Source organism: Lacerta agilis, chromosome 11, assembly GCF_009819535.1.
Source record: "Lacerta agilis isolate rLacAgi1 chromosome 11, rLacAgi1.pri, whole genome shotgun sequence".
NCBI lineage: Eukaryota > Metazoa > Chordata > Lepidosauria > Squamata > Lacertidae > Lacerta > Lacerta agilis.
Genome location: NC_046322.1, coordinates 43,058,792 through 43,085,213, shown reverse-complemented (window position 1 = coordinate 43,085,213; position 26,422 = coordinate 43,058,792). Strand labels below are relative to the sequence as shown.

Here is a 26,422-nt window from a genome sequence, read left to right as displayed (position 1 = left end):
GACAAAATCTCCTGTCTTTTAATGCTCTGTAAGAACAAAGACTATTGTCTTGAGTTTAAATGCTGATGTGGTATTAAAGGGAGGTGTGGATGTGATCTTAACACTGAATAGTTCAACATCCAGTTTTTTAAGCTTCTTAGTTTGGTTAGTTACTGAAGCTGTTTGAAATGTCTACTTCACTACCACATAGTGTGCAGGTGTAGCTTTTTAGATACAACATTGATTGTGTATTAGTAGCAAGGAAGATCTCAGCGCTGTACTGGTTAAAAGTCCTGCAGAAATAACTTGGTGTACAGTGTTTTGTCTCCCACTTGAGCTTGAGTAAAATAAATTTCTTGACTGTACTTGTCTATTTCTTGCATTAAAACTCTACAATACTCTATTTCTGAAGACAGGCATCCTGAATACAGTTTTCATAATAGAATGCTGACTCATGCTGGAATCCAGCAACTGCTGCAGCTTCCACTGCTTGTTAGTGAAGCATATGTAAGAAACCCACACAGTGGAACAAGCAAAGACTGTTAAAAGTAATGCTCGCAGTATCTGGCTGTAAATTGGGTGGAATCTTACAAAAATATATCTGTTGGGGGGGGGGGGGAAAGTATGATATGATATCCTTGTAAGTAGGCCAGCTGAGAGTTTTTCAGCTCCAAAAATTGGTCCAAAAATGAGCCATTTACAACCACCTTATTATCATGCACGAGATAGGTGAATTTGGATAACCAGCAGTCATCTAAAAATACTATAGTATTTATAAGCAGTCTGCTATCTCCTGCTCTCTGATGTAACCGTGTGGTCTGAGTCTACACATGACTGCTGCCTAATACAGTTGCAGGTGCTCTTGCCTAATAATTCAGCAGCAGTTGTGCTTCAGTTTCCAGAGCAAGTGCAAGTGGAGCCCCACATTGGATTACTGTAACACATCCTATCCATTCATCTTGTGATACCACAGAGTACGCCTCCAGGAGTTAAGTCAAATCACTGCATTAGCAGCACCAAAGTGACCTCCCCGGGGCACAAGCCTAGCCAGTGTGTATGGAAGTCCTGTGGGGCCTAGATAAGACCTCCCTTTCAGCCTCGCTGATGTGGTCCAAAGGAAAGCACAGCAATACATTTTGTGACAGTTTGGCTGCAGTTGCCAGAAAAAAAAGGTGTACAAGGCACCATTCAACCTTGTTGGGGTCTCCACTCCAAATTTGTGTAGCGGTGGTTTAGCATCAGAATTTTTCTTCTAGATGGGCCACCTTGCCAGGTTGATGAACCCTATATGCCCCTCACTTTTAGAACAGGGGACCCCCACTAGTAATCTGGCTGCTGCGTTTGAAGCCAATTGAAGTTTCCAAGTCATCTTCAACTGCAGCCCAATGGAGACGTTACAATAATCTATGAGACTTTCTTGATCCCTAAAAGGTCTCTAAACAACTTACATTTAAAATCATATATCCTATCAGATAGCATGCAATAACATTTTAGCAGTCATCTGCAGTGATGGGATCAGTTACACCTGAATAAGAGTAGTGTTACTCAAAATGTGTTGGGTTTGCTGCTCTTGGTACACCTCTTTGTCATCCATTCCTGCACTTCCTATCTTTCCTTCCTAGAACTAAAAATGAACTGATTTCAGCATCAGTTGACAGCTTTCATTTCCAATAGCTTCCCCTCACGCTATTTTACCACAACAGAAATATTCCTTTAATGTATGTATGTATTCATGTTATAATGATGGCTTGAGTCAGAGACTACAACTATTACCACTACCATCAACCACGTGCTGTTTAGTGGTTGAATTAAGAAAAAAAATCAAGCTCTGGCCAGAGTGTTAACAAGAAGACGGAGACCACAAAGAAAGGGGAAGAGACCCAGAAGTACAAGAGGAAGTGGGAAATTGTATATTTAGCAAATATTTGATGCGAGGGAAACTCCATGTGTTGCCTCCTGGAAATAATGTGACACGACAGTCTGAAAATAGTTTTTATGTAAAATAAATGTGTTGTTGCAACTGAGGATAGGGCAGGGAGCAGAGGTCACAACAGAAACTTCTGCTTAAGAACTTCAACTGCTTGTGGTATAATGGTAATAAATAGGTAAATCAATACATGGTTTCTTTCATTTGTGAGGAATGTCATTGAACCAGTATGTCACAACAGAAATAAACTATCAGTTGCTGAAGAGTAAGGACAGGGAATAAATATCAACCTCATGCCTTTCACAGTGTGCCGGTGTGGTGTAGTGGTTAAGAGCGGTAGACTAGTAATCTGGTAAAACGGGTTTGCGTCTCCGCTCCTCCACATGCAGCTGCTGGGAGACCTTGGGTTAGTCACACTTCTCTGAAGTCTCTCAGCCCCACTCACCTCAGAGTATTCGTTGTGGGGGAGGAAGGGAAAGGAGAATGTTAGCCACTTTGAGACTCCTTAGGGTAGTGATAAAGCAGGATATCAAATCCAAACTCCTCTTCTTTCACATGGACTAATCTGCTTGTATTGCCTGAAACCAAATGGTAAGTACAGTGACACACTGGTCTAATCCTGCATTCCCACATCCTGTATTTGAGCAATTTAGGCTGCAATACTTAACAGGGGAGTAGGTCCTCTTTAATTCCATAGGATTTGTGACAGCCACACCATACATTTACATCTGAGTTTTGTTAAGAAGCCCCTATTCCCCTCACAGAGCTACAATTCTCAGAGAGGTTTACCAATCAAATCCCTCTTCACACAGCCACTGGGAATTGTGGTTCTGTGGGGAAATAGGGGGTTTCCTAATAATTCTCAACATCCTTAACAAACTACAGCTCCCAGAATCCTTTGGAGGAAGCCATGAGTGTGGTTTTATAGTGTTTTAAAGGTGGGTTTGAATGTGGCCTTTGGTAAGGATTGTCCTGAAAGTGGCTTTTAATGGTTCTACATAATGCAACTTTGATAGCACAGCCTTACCAACCATGGGTGGGAGCTTGTCATACATTTCCCTCCGTTTCACAATCCCAGGTAAGCAGCGCCTGAGCTTTATTCAGTCCCTAGGGAACCACCATGCATGGCAGAATCTCCAAGTGTCCCTATATTCCAGGGACTGTCCCAGATTTACAGAAGCCATCCCAGTTTCTGATTTGATCCTGGAATGTTCTGCTTTTCCTTAGGACGTCCCTATTTCCATCAGAGAAATGTTGGAGGGTATGGAGTTATGCAAACCTCGAGCCAAGGAGATAAGTAACTATACAACCTTTAGAAAGACATCTGAAGACAGCCCTATATAGTTTTATGATGTTTTTATATGTGTTGGAAGCTGGCCAGCATGGCTGGGGCAAACCAGTCAGATGGGCGGAGTATAATTAATAAAATTATTATTATTATGGAATAGGATGTCCCTATTTCATCTCGCTTTCAGGCCAAGGGAGCTTGCGTTTGTACACAGACAGTTTTCTGGGTCATGTGGCCAGCATGACCAAACCGCTTCTGGTACAACAGAACACTGTGATTCAAACCACCAACCTTCTGATCAGCAAGTCCAAGAGGCTCAATTTGCTTTTCTGTCTGTTTTTCAAAAGAGACTATGAATGGTTAAAGAACTATAAAACTCAATGGGCAGTTATAAAAGGTAAGAGTGGCTCTTCTCGCACAAGTCTTCCCCATAAGAACAAGTGAGGGAAACCTGGGGCAAGCTCCATTTTTAAATGTGAGAGAAATTCTCACATGCTACAGAATGAAGTTATAGAATTTTGAGCTGGCAAAGTGAGCTGTGCCACTTCAGGCTGCGGGTGGGAAATTTTGACTCCCTGAGAGTCAAAAGTTTGAGTATCGGAGGAAGCGGTTTTAGTCGAGCCCTCTTCCTCTTGTGCTAGGTTTCTGTATGCAATGGTATCTTCACATGGAGGAATATTCAAACATGTAATTACCACCACCCACAGAATCTCGATGGTCTCAGAACTCTGCCGGCTTATTCTGCTGGTATATACAGTATAGACAAGGCCAAAGTCTTCACACTAGTAAAGCCACAAAACAAAACCAGGGTAGAAATTTGAAAACATACAGTTCTGTTGCTGATTCAACTTTGGGGACTGGTCATTTAAGGCCATCAAGTTGCATTGCTGGTTTATATACAGCTTTAAAGTATGTTTTTGTGACACATATTGGGTTTTATTTCATTGGAAGCTGCTTTGAACATTGTGGCTGAGACAGGGGTGGGGAAAAGGAATCCAGTTGCCTTGGTGCCAAAGACTCCACTGTTGTTGATGTTTCCCTCTCCTCTCTAGGGCTTAACACATACTGGATAAGGCCAATGCACTGACAACAACAGCATACCGTACTTCTAGGATAACTCTGCTTATCCTTCACCCTGAAATGTGATACTATCTGTTTCTTTATTAGCATGATCCTTAAGACAGATGCTGACCTATGGTACAATCCTGTGTATGTTCACTCAGAAGTAAGCCCCACAGTGTTTAATGGGGTTTCTTACCTAGCAGGGGTGCAGTGGAATGCAGGGTTCAAGTGTGAAATGACATCTGTGTACTTGTTGTTGTTTTATTAAGAGAATTTCATTTATAAAGGGGGGGGGGAGAAAAAGTGAGAATGGGGGGGGGAGAGAAAAATACGTCACCATACATTAATATACACACTTGTATATTCTTATTATCTTAATGCTCATATAATTGTGAATAACCATATATAGTCTATGTAAACTCATTCCAAATATTATTGTATTTATCCAAGGGTAAGACCAAGGGTGCCAACTTGAATAAAAGATTGGGGGAGCCCGGGTAAGCCCTGCCCCACATAAGCTATCATGGAAATGCCTATCAACTTTTTTGGGGTGGGGTGGGACGGCCGCATCAAATATTTTATTGGGGAGGGTGAAAGGACCTTGGCCCCTAGGAGTTGGCTTCTGTGCGTAAGACACCCCCCAAACACACACAAACACACACAGTGTATTTGTGTGTGTGCATGACTGGAGTAAGACACACACACACGCACACGCACAAGCACATACACAGTTTTGTCGCTCCAGTCAGAGATACCATTGTACAGGTATGTTACACAGTCCTAATTCACATACTGTACTTAGGTTTACATCAGTCTGAAATGTCGACGGGTCCACCCGAGGAGCACGATTGCTCCTTCCTTTGGCCAGCTCCCTCCAGATGGGAAGCTGGCAGAGGGGGGTGGCAAGCTCCTCCTTGCTGCTTTTGTAGCTGCTGAAGGCCAGAAAAAGCCGACGGGTTCAAGCTCTGGGGCCCGCCCCGTCCATGTCATGCTTCCCCTTTTCTCAGCAGTGGCCGGTCGTAAAAGGCGCTGAGACACACATCCTCCCGGCCACAACTTCCGCAGGGGGAGAGAAGCTGGACGTTCCCGGTCGCCTCCGCCGCGGGGAGAAGGAGGACCAGGCAGGCTCACCTGCTCGACGGGTAAGTGCTGCTTCTCAACCAGATGCTGCAGGTGAAGCTCCAGGAGCGGCGACCCCCGTTCTTCTCCCTCGCCCCTTGTCCGACGTGAAGCCCCTTTGGGCAGCCAGACGGCTCCCCGCCCCCAACCCTCGTTTCAATGGGCTTTCGCGTGCAGCGTAGGGAAAGAGAAAGAAAAGAGAATTGTGCCATCTTAAAAGAGATGATGCTACAAAAATCTAGTTACTGGATTGATAGATCAGATGTCAAAGAAATAAACAACTCTGTCTGGCTTTTAGAAGACATCTGAATGCAGCCCTATTTAGGTAAGTTTTTAATGTTTGATGTTTTTATTCTGTTTTTAATATTCTGTTGGGAGCTGCCCAGAGTGTCTGGGTAAACCCAGCCGGATGGGTGGGGTATAAATAATAAATTATTTTTAAAAATATTATTATACAGTACTGGATGCTTCTCTCAGAGCCCCCCCCCCCCCGGTTATTATTTTTTTGTTCAACTGTCCTGTAAGGGCTGTGAGGCTATTATTATTATTATTAAAATTAGAATTTATATACTGCCCTATACCTGGAGGTCTCAGGGCGGTTCATAGAATAAAATCAAAATATAAAACCACAAAATACATAATCAAAATAAAAACAACAATCCAATAACCCCTCCCCCCCAAAACACCACATTTTAAAATCAAATCAGCCAAAGGCCTGATTGATAGCTAGAGGTCAGCAAAGGAGCATTAGGGATTTCCAGCAGGAACAGCCTAAATTGGTACCCACATAATTTTGGGAGTGGGAGGGAAAGGGACTTAATTCCTAACAATCTTCCAGCCTGTGTAGGTGGCTTCGAAAAGGGAAAGTGATGGTATCAAGCTGGAAATGCTGGAAGTAAGAGAGGAGGCGGATCCCAATCTGCTGCTGTCTTCCCTTTGATGTTGGATGCCCCTGGATTTGGACTCTCTGGAAATCCAACTTGTTATTTCTGTCTCAGATTTCTGAAGAACCATATGGTGTGGTGTCCAGATGAATCATACTCAAAGTAGACCCACTGCAATCACTTGACTTAATTTATCTCAGCGGGTCTGCTTTGAGTATGATTTAGTTGGACACACCACCCATTTTCTTTTAAAAACACTATACCTCATGTTGTGAACGTTGCGGGTTACGTGTTTTCGGGTTGCGCTCCGCGCCGAACCCGGAAGTACCAGAACGGGTTACTTCCAGGTTTTGGCGCATGCACAGAAGCACTAAATCGCGCTTTGCGCATGTGCAGAAGCGCCAAATCGCGACCCGCGCAGACGCGGTGCTGTGGGTTGCAGACACGCCTCCCGCACGGATCACGTTCGCAACCCAAGCGTCCACTGTACATAATATAAATCAGCCAAGAAGTTTGTAGGATTCATTTCATAGAAGTAAAAGTTAAAAAAAAATGTTTTTCAACATGGTATTACTGCATTTTTATTCTGCCCTTCTTCCAAGAACTTCAAGACAGCCTGGTAGCCTTTTAATTCTAGTTGTGTGTTGAGTAAAATGTGGGAATCATTGATGGGGAATTCCAGCCTGTTCTATATCAAGATATATTCTCTGCACAGTACTAACTGCCATAGGAAAACATTCTGAGCTCGGGCCAGCTTTTGGCTACAGTTTCATGTGTGCATATTAAAGTGCATATTAATACAGCATTTGCAGTGTACCTGTGCCATAAGGTGGTGCTGTTCCCCCAAAAATAAAACAGCCAAAGTATGCAGTTGCATCTGAGCCAGGTCTGATGAGCATTTCATACAGAAAGGTAACATATTCTGTGGGAATATGTTTTATAGGTGCCCTTGCACCTGTTTATTTATGTTTATTTATGTTTACTTTGTAATATCCTTCCGCCCTTGGAAGGAAGGGTAAAAAGGATCCGACAGGCAGCTCACTGCATGGATCCTTCCGTGGTTAAAAAAAGGCACTCTAGTTTTAAATAAGGTAACGGTCATTAGTCTGTTTCCTGCCTAAACTTAGCACAGTAACAGGATTGTAATTGGTTGATATGCTTGTTATGACGTTGGTTGACCCTTCAATAAATAGCAGCCGCTCCCTGTTGTGGTGTGGATAAAGCGCGAGGCAAGCTGAGTAAGAACATCGTTGCGTGGCAAGCATAGAGAGAAAGAGAAACTGAAACCAACCACGCAGGATAGCGGAAGGCTTCTTCACCAGACTGCAGTCTCCGTTGTGTTTATTTCATTTTTGTCTTAAAACCTTTTATTTGGCCGTCTAGTTTTTGGCCATTGCTTAGTTTAGTTCTTCTTCTTCTCCGGAACCTTTTGGAACTCAGATGCTCGCAGAAAACTTCCGAGGCAATCAACGACTTTCCGAACTCACAAGCTAAACCTTCAGGTCGTGGCCAGCGGACCCTTTTCACGGCGCGGTGGGAGCGGGAACTCCAGCATTACCAGCCGTCCCATCTGCTGGCTACCCCCACAATATTCATCCGATAATCAATCTTGTATGCACAGCTCGTTTTTCACTGCTTATTCCAGGCTTCTTCAGCAAGGGTTGCTATCAAAGTGATGGCTTTGCCATTTAAATTTCAACCCCTCCTTGAGAACACAAGAGCCCTGCTATATTACACCCCAGTCAGCATTCTGTTCTCACAATAAGCAACCTGGTGGCTATGGGAAGCCTATTGGTAGCACATGTGTGCATTAACATTCTCCTGCTCATATTCCCCAGCAACTGGTATTCAGGGCCATGGGACCCAAAGGTAAATGCAGCCATTGATAGCCTTATCTTTGAATTTGCCTGCTTGCTGTCCCTCATTCTCACCACCACCTTAAGCTTAAGTCAGGGAGGTATCCCAAGTGGCCATGGGTGTAGCCAGGATTTTGTTGGGGGGGGCAGACAGAGCCGTCTTAAGGGGATCTGCCGCCCTGGCGCGGCTATCCCTCCGGCGCCCCCGCCATGCCGCCTCTCCGCCGCCTCCCTCCCGCGCTTGCCGCCCCTTGGGAGGGGGGTGGGCGAGCGGGGGGTGAGGGGCGTGGCGCTGGAGCGGCGCGGGGCTCTGCGCGCCCTTCCAGCGCTTCCGGGATGGGAGGCGAGGGCGGCCGGCTCGCGCTCCCGCGCAGCTCGCGCTCCGCGCGCAGCTGAACGGCGCGGCGCTGCTGGGCAGCTCGCGCTGCATTGGGCGGGCGGCCGGCTGCGCGCGGGAGCGCAAGCCGGCCGGCCTCGCCTCCCAGAGCCCCAGCTGGAGTGCTGGAAGGTCGCGCAAAGCCCCGCGCCGCTCCAGCGCTCCAGCTGGGGCTCTGGGAGGCGAGGGCGGGCGGCTTACAGCCCGCCCGCCGGCACGCGAGTGCCCGCCTGCCCGTGGGGGCGGGGGCGGGTTGGGGAGGAGGAGCCTGGTATGCCGGCGGGCTCGCGGGGGCGCCCCTGGGGCGCCCAGCGCCCTGGCGCACCGCGCCACCGGCTTCTATGGATGAGACGGCTCTGGGGGCAGAACCGATGTGATCGGTCAGTTAGTTAAGTATATTGTTTTACTTGGTGGGGTGGGTGGGCAGCTGCCCCCCCCAGCTATACCCATGCAAGTGGCAGTGCAGTATACATAAATATAACCAGTTACAGGTAGGTAGCCGTGTTGGTCTGCCATAGTCAAAACAAAACAAAATAAAAAATTCCTTCCAGTAGCACCTTAGAGACCAACTAAGTTAGTTCTTGGTATGAGCTTTCGTGTGCATGTATCTGCACGTATCTGAAGAAGTGTGCATTCACATGAAAGCTCATACCAAGAACTAACTTAGTTGGTCTCTAAGGTGCTACTGGAAGGAATTTTTTATTTTGTTTTGTTATAAATATAACCAGTTAGGACAGAGGTTTCCAGAATTTTCATGTTGATGACACACTTTTTAGACATGCATCCTTTTGCGGCACAGTAACTCAGTTTTACTAGCAAGCTGGGGGTTAAACTAACCCCTTATAAGAGTGTTTGTGCGACACACTGCAGCCAACACACTAATGTTTCGCGGCACACAGTTTGGAAAGCTCTGAGTTAGGGAAACAAGTGACACCCCCCACCCACCCAAATACATGGGCGGTACTTGCAGCAATAAAACTGCTAGCACATTCGCAAAGCTAAGCAGGGTCCGGTATGGTTTCAAATTGGATGGGGTACCACATGTTGAGATTCCTGCATTGCAGGGGTTGGACTGGATGACCCTCGGGGTCCCTTCTTAACAAATCCTTTCCAATTGCACCCTAGGCTCTCTGGATCCTGGCCTGTGGGGGGGTTTACTTGGCGCGGTAGTTTCAGAATATTCTTGGTTTTTCTTTTATGTTCAACATAGTGAGCACACCTGCGGTTTGCTTATTTGCGGGAGTTGGTGAGCTCACATGCATCATATCTTCAGTGCATTCACACCACTGACAGGGACAAAGACTCTTTAGCATGTGCTATGTAGTCTGAAAGGATGGCTTCCTGTTGTAGATTTAAGTAAGCAGCTTCTGAGAGTAAAGGATGCCTGCATTCCTGGGAGTGCTTTTTTTTTTGGTGTGCACTTGGCAGGGACCTGCTACACAGTGTGCCCTGTTAGTTAACCCTTTGGCCACTGCTTGGAAACAGCTGCAGGGGGAGTATTTCAGCAGCCATTTGCTTATGTGCAGAGCTTTAACCACTTGAAGTGCTAGATACCCGTTTCCTTTTCACAGCAAATAGAAATGCTAAAGTAACTAAAAATTGGGAAGTATAAAGGCAGTCCGAAATAGGGGCCTTTCCAAGTTTGTGACATAATAATGTTCCCCCCCCCCCAAAAAAATTGCTGTGCTTCATTCTGGGCAGTTTACAACATTAATAAAAAATATTCAGTAAAAAACAACAACACCCACCCCATAATAAAACCAATTATAAACAATACAAATCATAACACAAAACAACCCCAAAGGCCTGCAAAAAAACTAAAAAGTTTATTAATAGTTATGCACATGTGTTCTGTCTTTTTTGGGGGTGACATACCCTGTCTAAACAGCACCAGAAACTAATATCCTGTATTATGTTATGATAAGAATAAAAAATTATTATTTATACCCTGCCCATCTGGCTGGGTTTCCCCAGCTACTCTGGGCGGCTCCCAACAGAATATTAAAAACACAATAAAATATCAAACATTATAAACTTTCCTAAGCCTTTTATAGGCTTAGGAAAGTGTGGCTTTTGTAGTTTCTCCACAGTCCAGAAGTGTGGCTATTGTAGTTTCTCCAGAGCTCTGCAGTCAACTGTCTGTTCCGTGTATGTATATTAGAGAGGCTCTTAAATCCCTTTTTTCCTCGTCTTTGTTGATGCATCACATGCTTTTGCTGTAATGTACTTTCCAGAATTCCAGTCTTGCCTTTACAAGCCTCGAAAAACTTCTGCTTCCCCCACCACTGCTGTCCTAGATCCCTTGCGATTTCAGAAATAGCTTTGAATGAATTTTGTGCCATGTTAAAAGATTGAGCTCTTTTCCCCTCTGAACTTCTTTTTCATTTACAGTATTCTATAGACTGGAAACATTCGGATACTTCATCGTCTTTAGATCTGGGTGTTTTGCGCTGCAATGGGAAATGGTAACTCCAAAAGAACATTTCCTTTTTCTCCAAGGACCAGCATGAAGGACAACCATGCAAGTCCAAGACAAGAAGGCTTTAAGCAAAGGCCCAAAACGTTTGAACTGTCACTGGGTGAAGAAACCAGTGGTGGTATCAATACTGAAGAAATTCACAGCAGTGACGAAGATGCTGGGGATGTTTTTTACAGGTTTGTGGTTCTTCATGCTGAGGAAGATGTCGAGGAAGCTGTTAGAGTCCAGGACTTGCTACAGAATGAATTCTGCATTAAACCAGGAATAATATTTGCAGAAATGCCTGGTGGGAGGCATCTGTTTGAAAATTTAAACGATGCAATGAATGGGTCTGCTTGGATAATCATCTTGCTGACCGAAAACTTCTTAAGTGAGCTTTGGTGCGAGTTCCAGTTCTGCACGTGTCTGTTCAGTGCATTGACCCTACCACACAAAGGATACACCGTCATCCCAATGAGGCCACGGAATAACCCACTCCCAAGGGAGAGGACTCCGTTCATTCTCCAGACCATTAACACACTACAGGAAGATAGCCCTGGATTTGCCCAGCAAGTGAAGAACATTTTCCAGGATTCAAGATATAGGCAACAGCAAGCCATATGGCAGTATGAAAAGAAGAAGGAAGAGGTGCAAAAACTGCTCGAGTGGCAAACCTATTAAAGCAATTTCTGTGAAAACCCCGTACACCCCAAAGAACTGCTTTTTTTTTTCAAATGATCCCCACTGAGTGTTAAATCATCCTAACACTTTACTGTGTCTCATGGCAGAAAAATGCTCTCTAGCTGTAAGAACTGACTTCATGGAAGCTTTGCAGAGAGGCTTCATAGATCAGGGGTTACAGAAACAGCCCTTGGCATCTCCAGTTAAATGATCTTTCATAGAGCCAGAAGTAGCTCTGCCTGGGAGGGGCACTACTAGTGAGAGCTGACAATACTGGGCTAAATGGTCCAATGGTCTAAACTCTGTGGTTCTCAAAGTGGGCAGTACCACCGCCAGGGAGGGGGGCGGGTTACCTGGAGTGTGTGTTATGAGATAGGGTGGCTCTGGAGGTGTAAATGACTATCAGACTTTGAGAAGCTGGTATCACTGGATCAAGTTCCATCAGTTTTGTTGCACTAATTGAACTAAATAGTTTTCATTGGATTTTGAATAAATGTGCAGTTATTATTCTGTTGTGTTATAATCCTCCTTCACGGATCATGCAAACTGCTATTCTGAATAACGCTTTTTATAGAGTAGCTGGAACTGGGGGTGATTTTATGGAGCCAAAAAGGGGCTGTGACCCCAAAAAGGTTGAGGAACCACGGGTCTAATTCAATGTAAGGCAGCTTTTGCTGGAGCTGGACAATTTTTTAGAGAGAGAATTGAAAATGGATTGAAAGAGGGATTGCAGTCAGTTGTGCATACACTCATCTTCCATGTTTAGTGAACAGGTTTTGCATTGTTTCAGAAACCTGTTCAACCAGGCACAGGAAGGGGACAAAAAGAAATGTTTGTGTACTTGTGTGTTTACACCAAGAATGAAGAACTTGTTGCCCTCCAGATGTTGTAGGATTCTCTTTTTCCCCCATATCATTTTTATTAAATCTCCAAAATATTCCAAAAAAATATTCCAAAATATTCCAAAAAATCATGTAATTAAAACAACAACAACAGCAACATGTAGTTTCTTTTGACTTCCCACCCCTCATTTCCTGATTTTTTTTACTCCTCATTAGCTGTTTTACAACACGTAAGTTTTAGTTTTCTAAACCCCACCATCATTAATTCTTTCAATAATCCACTGCTTATATTTCAAATCCTGCCAATGACTTCATATATGTGTGATAATTTGATAGATAATCCATCAGTGGACTCCACTCCTCCTTAAGCACTCAATCATTACATCTTCTTAATTTAGCAGTTAATTTCACCATAGTCCGTCAGTTTCATAGGCCATTTCTCCTTAGTTGGTCGTCATCCTTCTTTCCTCTTCTGTGCATATAAAGTTGTGGGATTCTCAACTCCCATTAGCCCTAGCCAGCATGGCCAGTTGTCTGGGATGATATGAATGGTAGCTCAACAACATCTAGAGAGTCACATGTTACCCAACTTGGTGTATAGGCTACTGTTGGAGAGGATCCTGCTCTCCAACCAGTTGCAATGGTCTTAAAAACTACTGCCAGTCTTTGGCCTTCAAGTCAGGTTTGCTGGGGGACTGTATTTCCAGCATCTGAGAAACTTACTGTGGTACCAGATAAGAACTAAGTCTTTCCTGCTAAAGACTATTGTATCTCCAAACTCAGCTCAAAGTGCTATGTTCTCCACGCCTCCTCAATTTAATAATATTTCCAAAAAGAATGTCATTTCCACCTGGTTCAGATGGAACCTGTCAGATGTGGGGCTTTCTGTAAGAAAAGCTAATATGCTCACTGCATTTTTAAAGGGACACAATTCAGTTGGAAGCTTGTTCTATGAAGTTTTGAAATATTGGAAGTTTCTTGTGGAGCTTAAGTGTTAACAAAGGATGCCTCATTCAGTTAAGGCAGTGGTTTTCAAGCAGTGTGCCATGACACGGGTGCCGCGGGCAACCCTGGGCTCTGTCCCTCTTTCCTTTCCTCCATCCTCTTGATGTCCTCTTGCATCTCTGCCTCCCAAAGGCTTGAACAGTTGTTTGTTGCAGCAGCCCTGGCTACAATGTGCTCCCCAGGAGAATGGTGCCTCTGGGGCTGGCCAGGGGGTGCTGGTTGCCAGGAGCTGAGGTTGCCTCAGAGTAAGCAAGCAAGTGGGTGAGGGAGCCCAGCCAGCCAGTCCACCAGCCCTTGCTGTTTTGGAATGAACGGACAAGTGGGAGCCCACTTGCTCTGGCCTTTCCTATGCTCGCTGTGTGCAAGGCCTGCTTAGGAGTTGAATGTCTCTCCGCCATGCAGGCCCGGCAGCGCCTGCTGCTGCTATTGCTGCCTCCCAAGGTAAGGTGCTGGCCTCACATTCACCTTTGGCCAGTCTCCATTGGGCCACTAAGGCTGAGGGCAGCCTCTTACCAGGCACCTCTCTTTGGGGCAGATGGGGGGCCAGCTCAGAGACTGGGGAGGGGGCAACAACAGCTGCCTGGATGAGTCCCAAGCAGAGGGGAGAGGAGAGGAGGCTCCACAAGGGAGGCTGCCAGCTCTGCAGGCAAAGGGTGACATAGCAGCTCCTGAGCCCCAAGGGGTGCTGCAGAAAGAATGTACTTGGTCAAGGGAGCCGTGGACTCATAAAGGTTGAAAACCTGAGTTAAGGGCTTGTTGGTAGCCCTATTTGCACTTGCATTGGCTATTAAATAATGGTATGTTGAACAGAGCCATCAGCATGTCTGGTCCATATTGTGGCCACTTTATGCAAAGGATCTGTTAGGCCACTATTTAATTTTTGCACTATAAACTACTTCAACTGCAATAGAGCAGAGTCTCTCATGTGCGTGCCATTCAAACCAAATAACAAACAAGCTGGAGGTGACAAAGTTGCCTGGCCCTTTCCCAGTAACTGTGCTCATCTCCAACATCCAAGACACAGATATTGGACCATAAATCAGTATGATGCTTCAGCAACTGTCTTGGTTCCTTCAGTCATTCCAGATCTTTCTTTTTTGATGAGTTTATACAGCTAGGATTCACGAAAAAAGGCTTCTCAGCAGAGAGCTTCCATCAATTGACCTCATTCCTGTCAAACCACAAAATGGCGTGTTGCAACATGTCTTGAACCACATGAAGAACTGTGGTATCCAAAGAGTTAGTGCCAGTTCCTCCAGGCTTCTTCATTACATGACTGGCAGACCCAATTCTACAACCCTCTTTACATACATTATCAGATAGCTTCTCTCATTCTGTGGCACTCTATTCTCCTGTATGATTGTTGGTTGAAAACAAAAGTTAAAATTAGGGTGACCAGATGCAAAGAAGGGCAGGGCTCCTGTGCTTTAATAATTAGGTAGAACAGGAAATTTCAGCAGGTTCAACCTGTTAGGCAAAAACGGCACTGGCTCAGATTCCATCTCCTACGTGACAGCCTTCTCCTTTCCATATGGATGCCCTAGTGCAACAGTGACAGACCTGGAAAAATATCCCCCAATGCTAACTAATGGTCCTGGTACTGCAGGTAAGAGCAGAACCATCATATCATCTTGCTTCCCACTCCCACCTCAGAGAGCCACTCCAGGAGCCACTCCATAGCTGATGGTTTCAAAGCTGCTGAGATGGCCAGGAGAATCAACAGTGTTGCACTCCTGCTGTCTCTCTCCTAGGTTAGGTACTCCGTCAGGGCGAACAAGCCATTTAGGTGTCAAAACCCCATTGAAATGGATCTATGTAATTAGTCTCATCTTAACACACCTAAAGTTGAGCAGTCATCACCCTTTCCATCACCTTACCCCCAAAGGGGACATTAGCTATTGAGCAGTATTTTTTTAATACCTCAGGGACCAGGGATGGCCCCTTGCACTAACACCTCTGCCATTGGCATCTCCTTCCACAAAGAGTTGTTTACCACTCCCCAGACCAACTCGCCCCAGACACTGCCCAGCTAGCTCTCATAAGTCATATGGGCATGACTCCAGAGTACAGGTGGTGGGATGAACAGATTATTGTTATTATAAGTGTGCATGAAAGCTCATACCAAGAACAAACTTAGTTGGTCTCTAAGGTGCTACTGGAAAGAATTTTTTATTTTGTTGTTGTTGTTGTTGTTGTTGTTGTTGTTGTTGTTGTTGTTGTTATTTCCTGCCTGTCTGTATTGCCCCAGCCACTTTGGATGGCTTCCAACTCATATAAAAACATAATAAAACATCAGACATTAAAACCTTCCCAATACAGGGCTGCCTTCAGATGTCATCTAAAAGTTGTATAGTTCTTTATCTCCTTGACATCTGATGGGAGGGCATTCCACAAGGCAGGTGCCACAACCAAGAATGCCCTCTGCCTGGTTCCTGTCACTTCACTTCTCACAGTGAGGGAACTGCCAGAGGGCCCTTGGAGCTGGAGCTTAGTGTCCTGGCCGAACAATGGGTGTGGAGATGCTCCTTCAGGTATACAGGGCCAAGGCCATTTAGGGCTTTAAAGGTCAGCACCAACACTTTGAATTGTGCTCGGAAATGTACTGGGTGACTGGTCAATATACTTGAGTTGCAACAACTGGAGCCAATCTCATATAATCGTAACAGGCTTGGCCCTGGACATTTCCGTTCATCCTTCAGCGTCAGTAGCATCAAGTTTGGAGCGAATATGAGTAACTTTCTTCTCAAAGTGCCTTGCAAATTCATCACAGTTGGTGCCAGAGGGTTCTGTTGACCCTGAAGAAGGACTGGCATCAACCAGCCTCTTCACAACCCTAAAAAACTCAGTGAGTTGGCTACTTAAAGATGCTATGGTTGGCAGAGAAGTGAGCTCTCCTTGCTGTCAGCACTGTCAACTAGTAGGGGAGCTCGGTCACTCTGGCAGCTGCCCCAGGGTGCCAGGTGCTCGCAAAGGCTGTGGCACTGTGCTGCCCTGGAAGCCAAAGACTGAAATTCTATCACTGTGCTCTTGGGCAGTTGTTAGTTTGCACAGGCTCTACGGTTCAAGTGCAATGTTGCATTGCAAGACCATTGGCTCGCAGTTGTCCTTTTTATCCTTTCTTTGTTTGTACCAGGCTGTGCTTAACACTATGTGGAATGTTGCTTTGATACTTGCACTGCTCTATTTATTTTAGGAGAATTATCACCCCCTTTCCTCCTCCACCATGCTAAAGAAGTGCTAATCCGATGTGATCTCCATCACATCTGAAGTCAGGAAAGCATATGATAAAAATAGTAAAAAAAAAATCTCAGCAGCAAAGTAATTATTCCATATCAGAACACTGAAAGCCTTGGTCTATAAAGCAGTTTATAAATATAATTCAGAGGGTGTGTTGATACATGGCAGACTGGTTATATGTCATGATGCTTAAGTGTTCTGAATGTGTTTTTCTAGAGGACTGATGCAGCTTGTCAAATAATACAAGCATTATTGCTTATAGCCAAAGGCCACCACAGTCCATAAATAGAAAGTACACAATGTTTAGCATATGCAAAAATGAATATACGGGAGGATTGGCTTCAAAAATCCCCCTGCAAGGAACCATCTCCACTGCAAATATGGGGAATATAAGATACAGAACACTCCACTGAATTTTTTGTATTCTGAGCATTATTTTTTTAGCTGTTGTAGCTACTGGTAATTTTGCAACTCTCCTTTAAAAGTTGTAAAAGGAATCACCCATGCAAACTTGTACAGTTATATACAACGCAAGGACAATGTTCACCAATCTCTGTGTGTGTCAGTAGAAATTTAAAAATGGCAGCTTGAATTTACTCAAGGAAAAGGAAAAGAAACCCATTAGGGGAGAGGGGCTGGCTTGTAAAGGTAAAAAATAGGTAAAGGACCCCTGGACTGTTAAGTCCAGTCAAAGACAACTATGGGGTTCTGGTGCTCACTCCATTGATGCACACATCTACAGATGGAATGGATCAGTGCTCAGCAGCCCCGCCCCGCCATGTCACACACCTGGCCCCCAAGTCCAGATATGAAGTTTGAAACGGAAGTCTACATGTGTAAAGCCTGTATACACATAGGATCTTCATTCAATTAGAAATCCTGCTTTCTCTAAAGAATAGTATGCCTGGGAATTTCAGCTTTGTTGTTGTTTTATTTCAGCATGTGTTGTTGTTGTTTAGTTGTTTAGTCGTGTCCAACTCTTCATGACCCCATGGACCAGAGCACGCCAGGCACTCCTGTCTTCCACTTCCTCTCGTAGTTTGGTCAGACTCATGTTGGTATCTTTGAGAACACTGTCCAACCATCTCATCCTCTGTCGTCCCCTTCTCCTTGGGCCCTCCATCTTTCCCAACATCAGGGACTTTTCCAGGGAGTCTTCACTTCTCATGAGGTGGCCAAAGTATTGGTACCTCAGCTTCAGGATCTGTCCTTCCAGTGAGCACTCAGGCCTGATTTCCTTAAGAATGGATAGGTTTGATCTTCTTGCAGTCCATGAGACTCTCAAGAATCTCCTCCAGCACCATAATTCAAAAGCATCAATTCTTCGGCAATCAGCCTTCTTTATGGTCCAGCTCTCACTTCCATACATTACTACTGGGGAAACCATAGCTTTAACTATACGGACCTTTGTCGGCAAGGTGATGTCTCTGCTTTTTAAGATGCTGTCTAGGTTTGTCATTGCTTTTCTCCCAAGAAGAAGAAGAAGAGTTTGGATTTGATATCCCACTTTTCACTACCCGAAGGAGTCTCAAAGCAGCTAACATTCTCCTTTCCCTTCCTCCCCCACAACAAACACTCTGTGAGGTGAGTGGGGCTGAGAGACTTCAAAGAAGTGTGACTAGCCCAAGGTCACCCAGCAGCTGCATGTGGAGGAGTGGAGACACGAACCCGGTTCCCCAGATTACGAGACTACCGCTCTTAACCACTACACCACACTGGCTCTCTTCTAATTTCGTGACTGCTGTCACCATCTGCAGTGATCATGGAACCCAAGAAAGTAAAATCTCTCACCGCCTCCATTTCTTCCCCTTCTAATTGCTAGATATACCTTTCCCGGCATTGCAGAACAAGAAGAATTTGCTTACGTGATGCTCCTGGGAACCAAAGAAAAAGAGAAGCAGCTGAAAGTATTTGAAGTTTCTACAGGGAATAGAGCTTTGCTGGAAAAGGGGGTAACAGACACTGGCTGGCAAATGATCAGCAGTACAAGTTGTTCTTGCTCTGAGAAGCAGCAATCAGTGCCCAACATACCACTGGAGGTGTCTGTTAAGCTAAATTTTGTTTTTCCTTGATTGGAGGAAGGAGCTTTTGAGGCCATAAAAATGTGACCAGCCCAATGAAAATGGTACCCTGAATAGGCTGTTCTTAACCTTTTAACATTGGTTAGAGAAAAAAGGGCTATAAGTAAGAGATGTGTTTTGCAGTTGTGGCATGACACTTTCAAAGCAGTGGGAAAGAGCAGCCAACAGAAGACTGGGAAATGGATGTGGGCTTGCAACTTGCAAATCTCATATGTTAGAAGTTTAAGGGATTGCTCCATTGGATAACTAACTGCAGGTAAGAGACTTTCCTATGCAGAGGTGAGTCTGTGCAGTTTCATGACATGCACTGGTATTGCCAGTGCATTTCCTGGTAGATAATGCATGAGATCACAATTTCCACCTGATACTGTAAACACTCGAGGCTCCATTTGGTTACTCTAGTTTTACAAGCTCTCAACGTGCTTTTTATGCTGTTCTCTCTGAGCAAAGGGTGGGACTGCATGTTGAATCAGCTCACTGTGGAAAACAGGTCTGCTTTAGAAAGCAGACTAGAGGAGCTCGGGGTAATCATCCTTATTGTGGAAGTATGTCTGCATAAGCCATGTGTTACACACCATGAGCAGCGCAAGATTCCAGGAATTGCAGGTGCACGTAGCAGGATCTGTGTTCCCTTTTGGGACAATGAGGCACAGCAGATACTGTGTGGTGTCTTTATGACATATGGTTTTATTTACACATTGGCAAAATTCAATCATCCTTGATTTATTCTAACCCAGCCAGATGGGTGGGGTATAAATAATAATTTCTATTAAATTATTTCTTTATTATTTGAATATTTATTACAGCCAGGAATTAAATTCCTGGGATCTGGCACTCCTAAATGATCACAGGTGCTCCTAAATGATCTTCTGTACGTAATTGTGTTGGCCTTTATTAAGGTGAGTGTAATCTTTATTTTCTCAGAGAATCCCAATTAGTAAAAATGGGTTGTAACTACAATCTCCCTGTCACAAATACTTCTTGGGAAACGGGGAATGATTGAGAGCATTGTGGCTGAGCAACTGCAGACATTACAGACAGGAGATTGATGATCTGGATTGGCAAACTAAGGCCTGGGGGCCGGATCCGGCCCAATTACCTTCTAAATCCTCCCTGAGGACTGTCTGGGAATCAGTGTGTTTTTACATGAGTAGAATGTGTCCTTTCATTTAAAATGCATCTCTGGGTTATTTGTGGGGCATAAGAATTTGTTCATATATTTTTTTCAAAATATAGTCCGACCCCCAAGGTCTGAGGGACAGTGGACTGGCCCCCTGCTGAAAAAGTTTGCTGACGCCTGATCTGGATCAGGCCTGGGTTTGAGACCAAATCAGCCTTGGTCATCCTGATAAACAGGGGGAATGCAAACCTGCTCTTTCTCTTTGATGTCTCAGTGGCTTTTGATAATGGTATCCCTCTGGACTGACTTTGGGTATCAGTGTAACTGTGTTATGATGACTCTGTTTCTGCCTGCAGGGTTGTGTCCAGAAAGTAGCACTGGAATTTTGGAAGACTGTGTGTGAGCAGACTTTTGTCAACCACACCTGGAAAGAAAAGCAAATGTTCTCCTCCACCTTGTGCAGCATCAAAACTGCAAAATGAAGTGGATTAATGAGACCAGTTCAACTTTTCACAATTCCTCCACTAGGATATTAATATCCCTGCCCTCTTTGTACTTCCATAGAAATTTATAAAATTTTTGAAATATTGAAATATCCAAAGGATAATCATCCTTCTGCCAGAAAACCAGCACTTGTGTCTTGGGAGAGATAAATTCTGTTTATCTATTAAGTAACTCGTGTTTTAAAACAACAGCATTTCTCTCAGTTATTCTACACCCTTCACTGCTGTCATCGCCCAGTTTCTTCTGATTACTGGAAGAGCTTAACATTAAAGAGCCAAATGTTGCCACATGTTATGAGCAATTGGAAATGTTTTTGGCCCTTCCCAAGGGTGTACAAGAGGACTCAATTACTTGAGTCATCTTTGCTTGCAAACCTCTCGCTAGCATTTCAGGCTCCATACCACTTGCTGTGTTAACCTGTTGCATTACGTGCAGCGAGTGTTTTGTAAATATCTGAGCAATCCCCTCCATCGTCAGCAAAGGTATGACAGGAGCAGAGATGAGTAGGTAGTAAAGTTTGCTTGGCAAAAACACAAAGCAAATGTCACCACTCAGTCATCGACTTTCTTCATATTTACTGAGCAAGCCATGAAATTGGTCCCAAATATTCCATGTTGGGCCAGCAGATAGCCATGGTTCTTGTTCCTTTATGTATGGCAAAGAGGACTCATGAGATTCTTCTTTGCTTAGTTTGTGTACATACAACACACCAGAGATCCTCAACTTCGGATTCCTAGATGCTGTTGTACTATGTGTTTGGTGCACACACAAATAGGAAGAAATATTTGGGGGCCAGAATGCTTCAGCAGTGAAAAAGAACCTAGAGGTATGTGTCTGCCTGCCAGTGGATCTTCCTTCCAGTACTGTAATATAAAACTCTATTGAGTGGGAGCTGCCAGTTCTGTTTGAAGAAATAAGAATGTGTAGGAGCCAAAACGTTTATTTACCTCCACCCAGAGTGATACCTTGTCATCTGAACTTTGACCAATTTGGGTTAATGCCCAGTGCTGATTACGGTGTGCAAAGCTGTTCTCTTTTCAGCCTGGAAAACAGGGAAGTGTCTCCCTATTTGTGCTAGTGAATAGCTGTACATTATCTGAAAGTATTCCTTTGTTTGGTTACGTGTATTTTCTATACCCCCACTCGATCTTAATTTAGCATTTACCCAAGATGAATGTATTTTAATTCCTTTAATCTTTCCTCATAAATTAGCACAACTAGCCCCTTAATCAAGTTAATTGCTCTTCCAGGATTTCCCTCCAATTAGTCTTTCTCTTGTAGATGCTAAGGTCCACAAAATGTATTCTGTATTCTAGCTAGAGTTTATAACTATACACAGAGGAGCCTATCCTGAGGCTGGTGATGCTTTGAGACAGGATGTAGCTCCTACACCACCTGTTACCTGATAATCCCCAACACCTATAGCCTAACCAGGAGAAGGTGGGCTAGGGTGGGGAAGCAGAGCTTGAGGCTATACAGTGGCTGCAACTTGCTTTATACCTCGGGGCCAAATGACACGTTACAAGCAAATGCTTCGGCCTTTGGCCTGATAGCGGAAAAGCCAATTCTGGAGAGGGTTCTCAGAACTAGACAGGTAGCACACAGGGACTGGGTATTTAACTTCTTCCCTACACAGTTTCCTGCTCTCATTCAGAAAATCCAAATTTGGAAGCGATGGAGGGAGAGTGTGGGCTGCCACTTGGATGAAGGTGTTGTGTGGATGCCACAAAAATAAGCAGAGACCTAAGTAGCTTCAGATCCACATTAAACTCCACTGTAGATGAGCCCTGGGTGAGAGAACCTGGCAATTCAGTTGAAAGGCTAAAGAAGTTCCAACTGCACATATAAGAAAGTCAACAGAATAACTTTGCCTGCTGAGGGGAGAAGTTGTCATTAGAATGGGCATAGAGCAGACTGCTCTTTGGAAAAAAGTATTTTTAACCATGAGGAATTGTGGTGTACTGCCACACCAGTGGCCTAAACAGCCATAATATATACTGGGCTCATCCTAACTTACTTTTGTGTTGCATTTCTAGGCACAGGTCCATGCTTAAAAGCTCCATGTCTGAGATTTACATATCATATCATATCATATTATATATTATATTATATATTGCATTGCATTGCATTGCCCTGGTGCTTTCCCTGTGAAAACCTGCTCTTTGCTGCTGAATCAGAGCAAATGACAATCCTTCGAAAACTCAAATTGCCATTTGTTCTTAGTGTTAAAGAGCAGTGTTTCTTGGGGAAAGTGGCGAGGTGAGAAAGAGCACTCAGACACAGAGCTTTAAAGCGTGGATCTGTGACTAGAAAGTGAGAGGCAAAAGGTGTGTGTGGATAACCCCTTAGTGTGGTGGTGGTGGTGGTATTCACCTGACCTCCAGTTGGTTGTGTTGCTGACACTTACTAGAGGGTCCTGGGGGAGGTGTGAGTCAGTGACAAGCTCAGTGCAGTGCAAATGAACTGCTGGGAACACTGCATTAGCTCTGCTGGTACATTTGTACCCCTCTGACCTTGCCCCTCCCCTTCTACCTCGCAGTAAATGGTAGCGATGTGACCAGCCAGAGGTCAGGTGAGCACCACCCCAACATGTGCTACTGAATATACTTAAGAGGAAACATAACGCAAAGAAAGGCACAAAGCAAGTACCACCTCTTTTACATCTTGGCCTGTTGTGGTGTTGATAGGTGCCCCATTAGCCCTGGTACAAGCTTAAGCAACAATTCTGAAGCTGCTTGCTTGATGCTGATTCAGGAATCTCTGCAAGTCTATTCAAGGGTGTGGTGTTTTGTTTTGCATGAGAGGCCCAGCAAAATGCTATCACTAGTGACTTGCAATGCTTTTTTATTTGTCTGCACTGCAGCATGTTTGTACACTGTTAGACTCCCAAGGGGAACTGCCTTAACAGCCATTTGCTGAAAGGCAGAGTAAAAAAAGAAAATTTGCATCTCACCTTGTACGGTGCAGTCACAAGTAAACCCTGTAATTCCATAGTAATGTACAGTTATCATCATAATGAAAGACAACTTCCTGAAAGAGCAAACTGGTATTTTTGCCGTTATTTAATCGTAATTTATCTCTAGTGATAAGGACTAGAAACTTTCTCCTCACCTATCCTCAGGTTTTTGCTAGTCATATAGCACCATAGGTTCCTAACATTTTTATAATATTTTGTTTTCTTTTTGTATCTGTTAGGTGTTTGTGCATTCTATGGAGTTCTAAGTTAGCTTTGGGACTTTCTTTATAGAAAGCAATGAATGACTGCAACAACCAATAAATCACCCTTTAAAATGTTGTTGATGGAGAATTGCACATTTCCAACATGATGAAATAGCACCATCATACAGAAGCTGCAGTCTTGCACAACTCAATGAGGAACTGTTAAAAAAATTAACTGCGAGTCAATGAAACAGGTGTAGCAGTGGAACCAATTGATATTAAAAACCCCAACACCAGTTAGAATACTCTCTACTGCATTTTGCACCAAGATTGCACTGTTAGGTGTACTTTGTGTTAGACATAACTGCAATCTTGTTTCATTATCAGGATTGTCATATCTGGAGACAGGAAACCATTTTATCTGTGGTCAGCTTGGGTTGTGATCACATTTTAGTTTTTGCATCTTGTCTTGTAGTGAAAGGCAGCTTGAATATTTAAGCCACCTGGCCTAATTAAGATTATTTGACCTGCAGGCTATTTTAAAATAGTCTTTGGAATTGCAAAGCTGAGGGAGGCACACTCTAGTCTTTGCCATTGGACAGGAGACTAAGGGCCAATGGGAGGTTTCACCTTTCCCCCCCAGGAGGAACATCATGGCAAAACAAGCCTAGCTTCACCCACTGGCTTCAGCTTTTCCTCTCCCTGCTAGAAAGAACACTCAGCTCCAACTGTCAGTTCTACACTTGCAGAGTTGTAAGGAAGCACACTCTGGTCCCATCCATCAGCAGGAAAATCTAACAGCTGCTGGGCTGTGTGAGTTTGCACACATCTGTCTATTGTATTCTGCCTTGAGGATCATTCATTCAAAGGCAGGATATAAATCTTCTAAATAAGTAACAGTGCATGTTCAATATGTTCAGCATCTGAAACACTACCTTTTTTAAAAAAAAGAATCTCTAAAACATTTCTTTTAAGAGTGACTATAATACTAATAATGTAGAGAGCGCTATATGCTTCTCTTCTGGTGTCCTCCAATGTTTTGGTCTGAAAATCCCATCTAGCCCAGTTAGCAGGGTAGGGATGGGAGTTCTGGTCTAAAAAATGTAGAAGGCACAAGATCAAGGAAACCTGGGTTAACCTCAGCCACAATGACTTTTCCCAAGCTACTGACTGCATGATTCTGTGCAGCTTGGTGACCTTAATTCAGTAATGTGTGTGTTCATATCTCACTCTGTACAGGAAGGGAATACCAGAAAACAACCCCAGCTTACTATTGTTAAGCTAGTAGACGTGTCTGGAGGGCCCTCTACCTTATCAGCATATTTATTTGAGATATTTATAAATCGCTTTTCAAGCAAAACTCACAAAAATATCACAAAGAAATATTAAAATATTAGGATGCTAGAGCATAAACTAAAAACATATTGTAAGACTGCAAAGTGGCAGTGACACAGGCACCCTCTAGGCAAGCTTGCCTACAAGGACACCTCAAAGTGAGGCCAGGAGAGCCTGCTGCTCTAACATCCCTTTGTTGGAAGCAAGAGGGAAGGTACAGAAGCAGAAGCTGGGAGAAGAGATGAGGGTGGCAGCAGCAGAGGAGGGCAGCGGCGGCAGGGAAGTGTGACACACCCTGCTGTCAGAGGTGGCGTAATGTCTTGCACCAGCCCTGGCTATAAGGGGGAAACATGTTTTCAATTATCTATCTTCTCCCCCTAGGGCAGTGAGTGCTCAAGGTAGCCCTGTGATGTTGGCTCAGAGGCAATCAATACTGATATGAATACCAATTACAGGGGGCAGCTGTTGCCTTTAAACTCTGATGTTTGTGGGCTTCCCAAAGGTACTCAGCTGACCACTGTGGGGAAAAGAATACCAAATGGTCCTCTGGCCTTATCCAGAGCTTGGAAAGTTCATTCTAAAAAAGAACTACGGTAGCTCTAGTTCTTCAAAAAAGGAACTAATTCCAATTCATGTTTGTCCATGTACTTAAAAAAAAACAACTTGTTCCATTCATAGTTCCAATTTGTTCATTCAAATGATCCTTGGCAAAAAAGGAGGATAAGAGCTTTCCGATTGTTACAAGCTGCTGAAGAATAACATATACTTCAGAAGTGGAATATTAATTATTTATTTCCCCCAACAATAATTATTTTTGAAGCTTAAAGGCCTGAAGAGTCTAAAGAGTAAAAAAAGGGAAAAGTGAATGAACTTGAGGTTGAGCTAGAAATTGTTCAAAGTTCTACCCCAAATTGAACTTAATTCACTCAGCAATTATTAAAACTACGGTACTTTCAGATACAGTTCAGAGATTTTTGAACTAAAGCAGTGAACTTTGTTAAACCAAACTATTTAATTGCAATAATTAGTCTTACCTACCCTGTGGGGCTCATTACATTTTTATTTCTGTACTGCAACATTTGAAGGCTGAAATGGGACATGAAACCCAACTTAAGCCTACGATGATGACATCATCAGAGCTGTAAGGATCATGGTCATGACCTTTTGCAGCCCAGGAGCAAAGTGCTAGGTCTGAAACTGCTCATCTAATGACAAATGTGATTAAGGTGCAGAGGAAGAAGTCACTAACTCCACACCCTAGAGCAGTTAGCCAGGATGGAGCCAGGCTCTTCATATAAGCACACAGGACAAGCAAAACCATTTTTACAATTGGAAAAGATTTTGAATCAAAAGAGAATTGGTAGGAAAACAAAAAAGTTGCCAATAAGCATAAACAAAAGCATACCCTCCAACATTTCTGTGATGAAAATAGGGACATCCTATTCATACCCTCGAACATTTCTCTGATGAAAATAGGAATATGTTGTGCTATTCTTTCTAGAAAAAGAG

General features: G+C 44.0%; 1 protein-coding gene across 1 annotated transcript; it reads left to right on the top strand.

Moving 5' to 3' along the window:
* The first annotated feature begins 10,910 nt into the window (after positions 1-10,910).
* Positions 10,911-11,811, top strand: TICAM2 (toll like receptor adaptor molecule 2). Its single transcript, XM_033163988.1, has one exon. The coding sequence runs from the start codon at positions 10,947-10,949 to the stop codon at positions 11,628-11,630; it is 684 nt and encodes a 227-aa protein (XP_033019879.1). The 5' UTR covers positions 10,911-10,946; the 3' UTR covers positions 11,631-11,811.
* The last annotated feature ends 14,611 nt before the right edge of the window (positions 11,812-26,422 follow it).

Bases quoted from the DNA above. Each gene is read 5' to 3' on its own strand.
- TICAM2 (XM_033163988.1), top strand. From the start codon at position 10,947: ATGGGAAATGGTAACTCCAAAAGAACATTTCCTTTTTCTCCAAGGACC.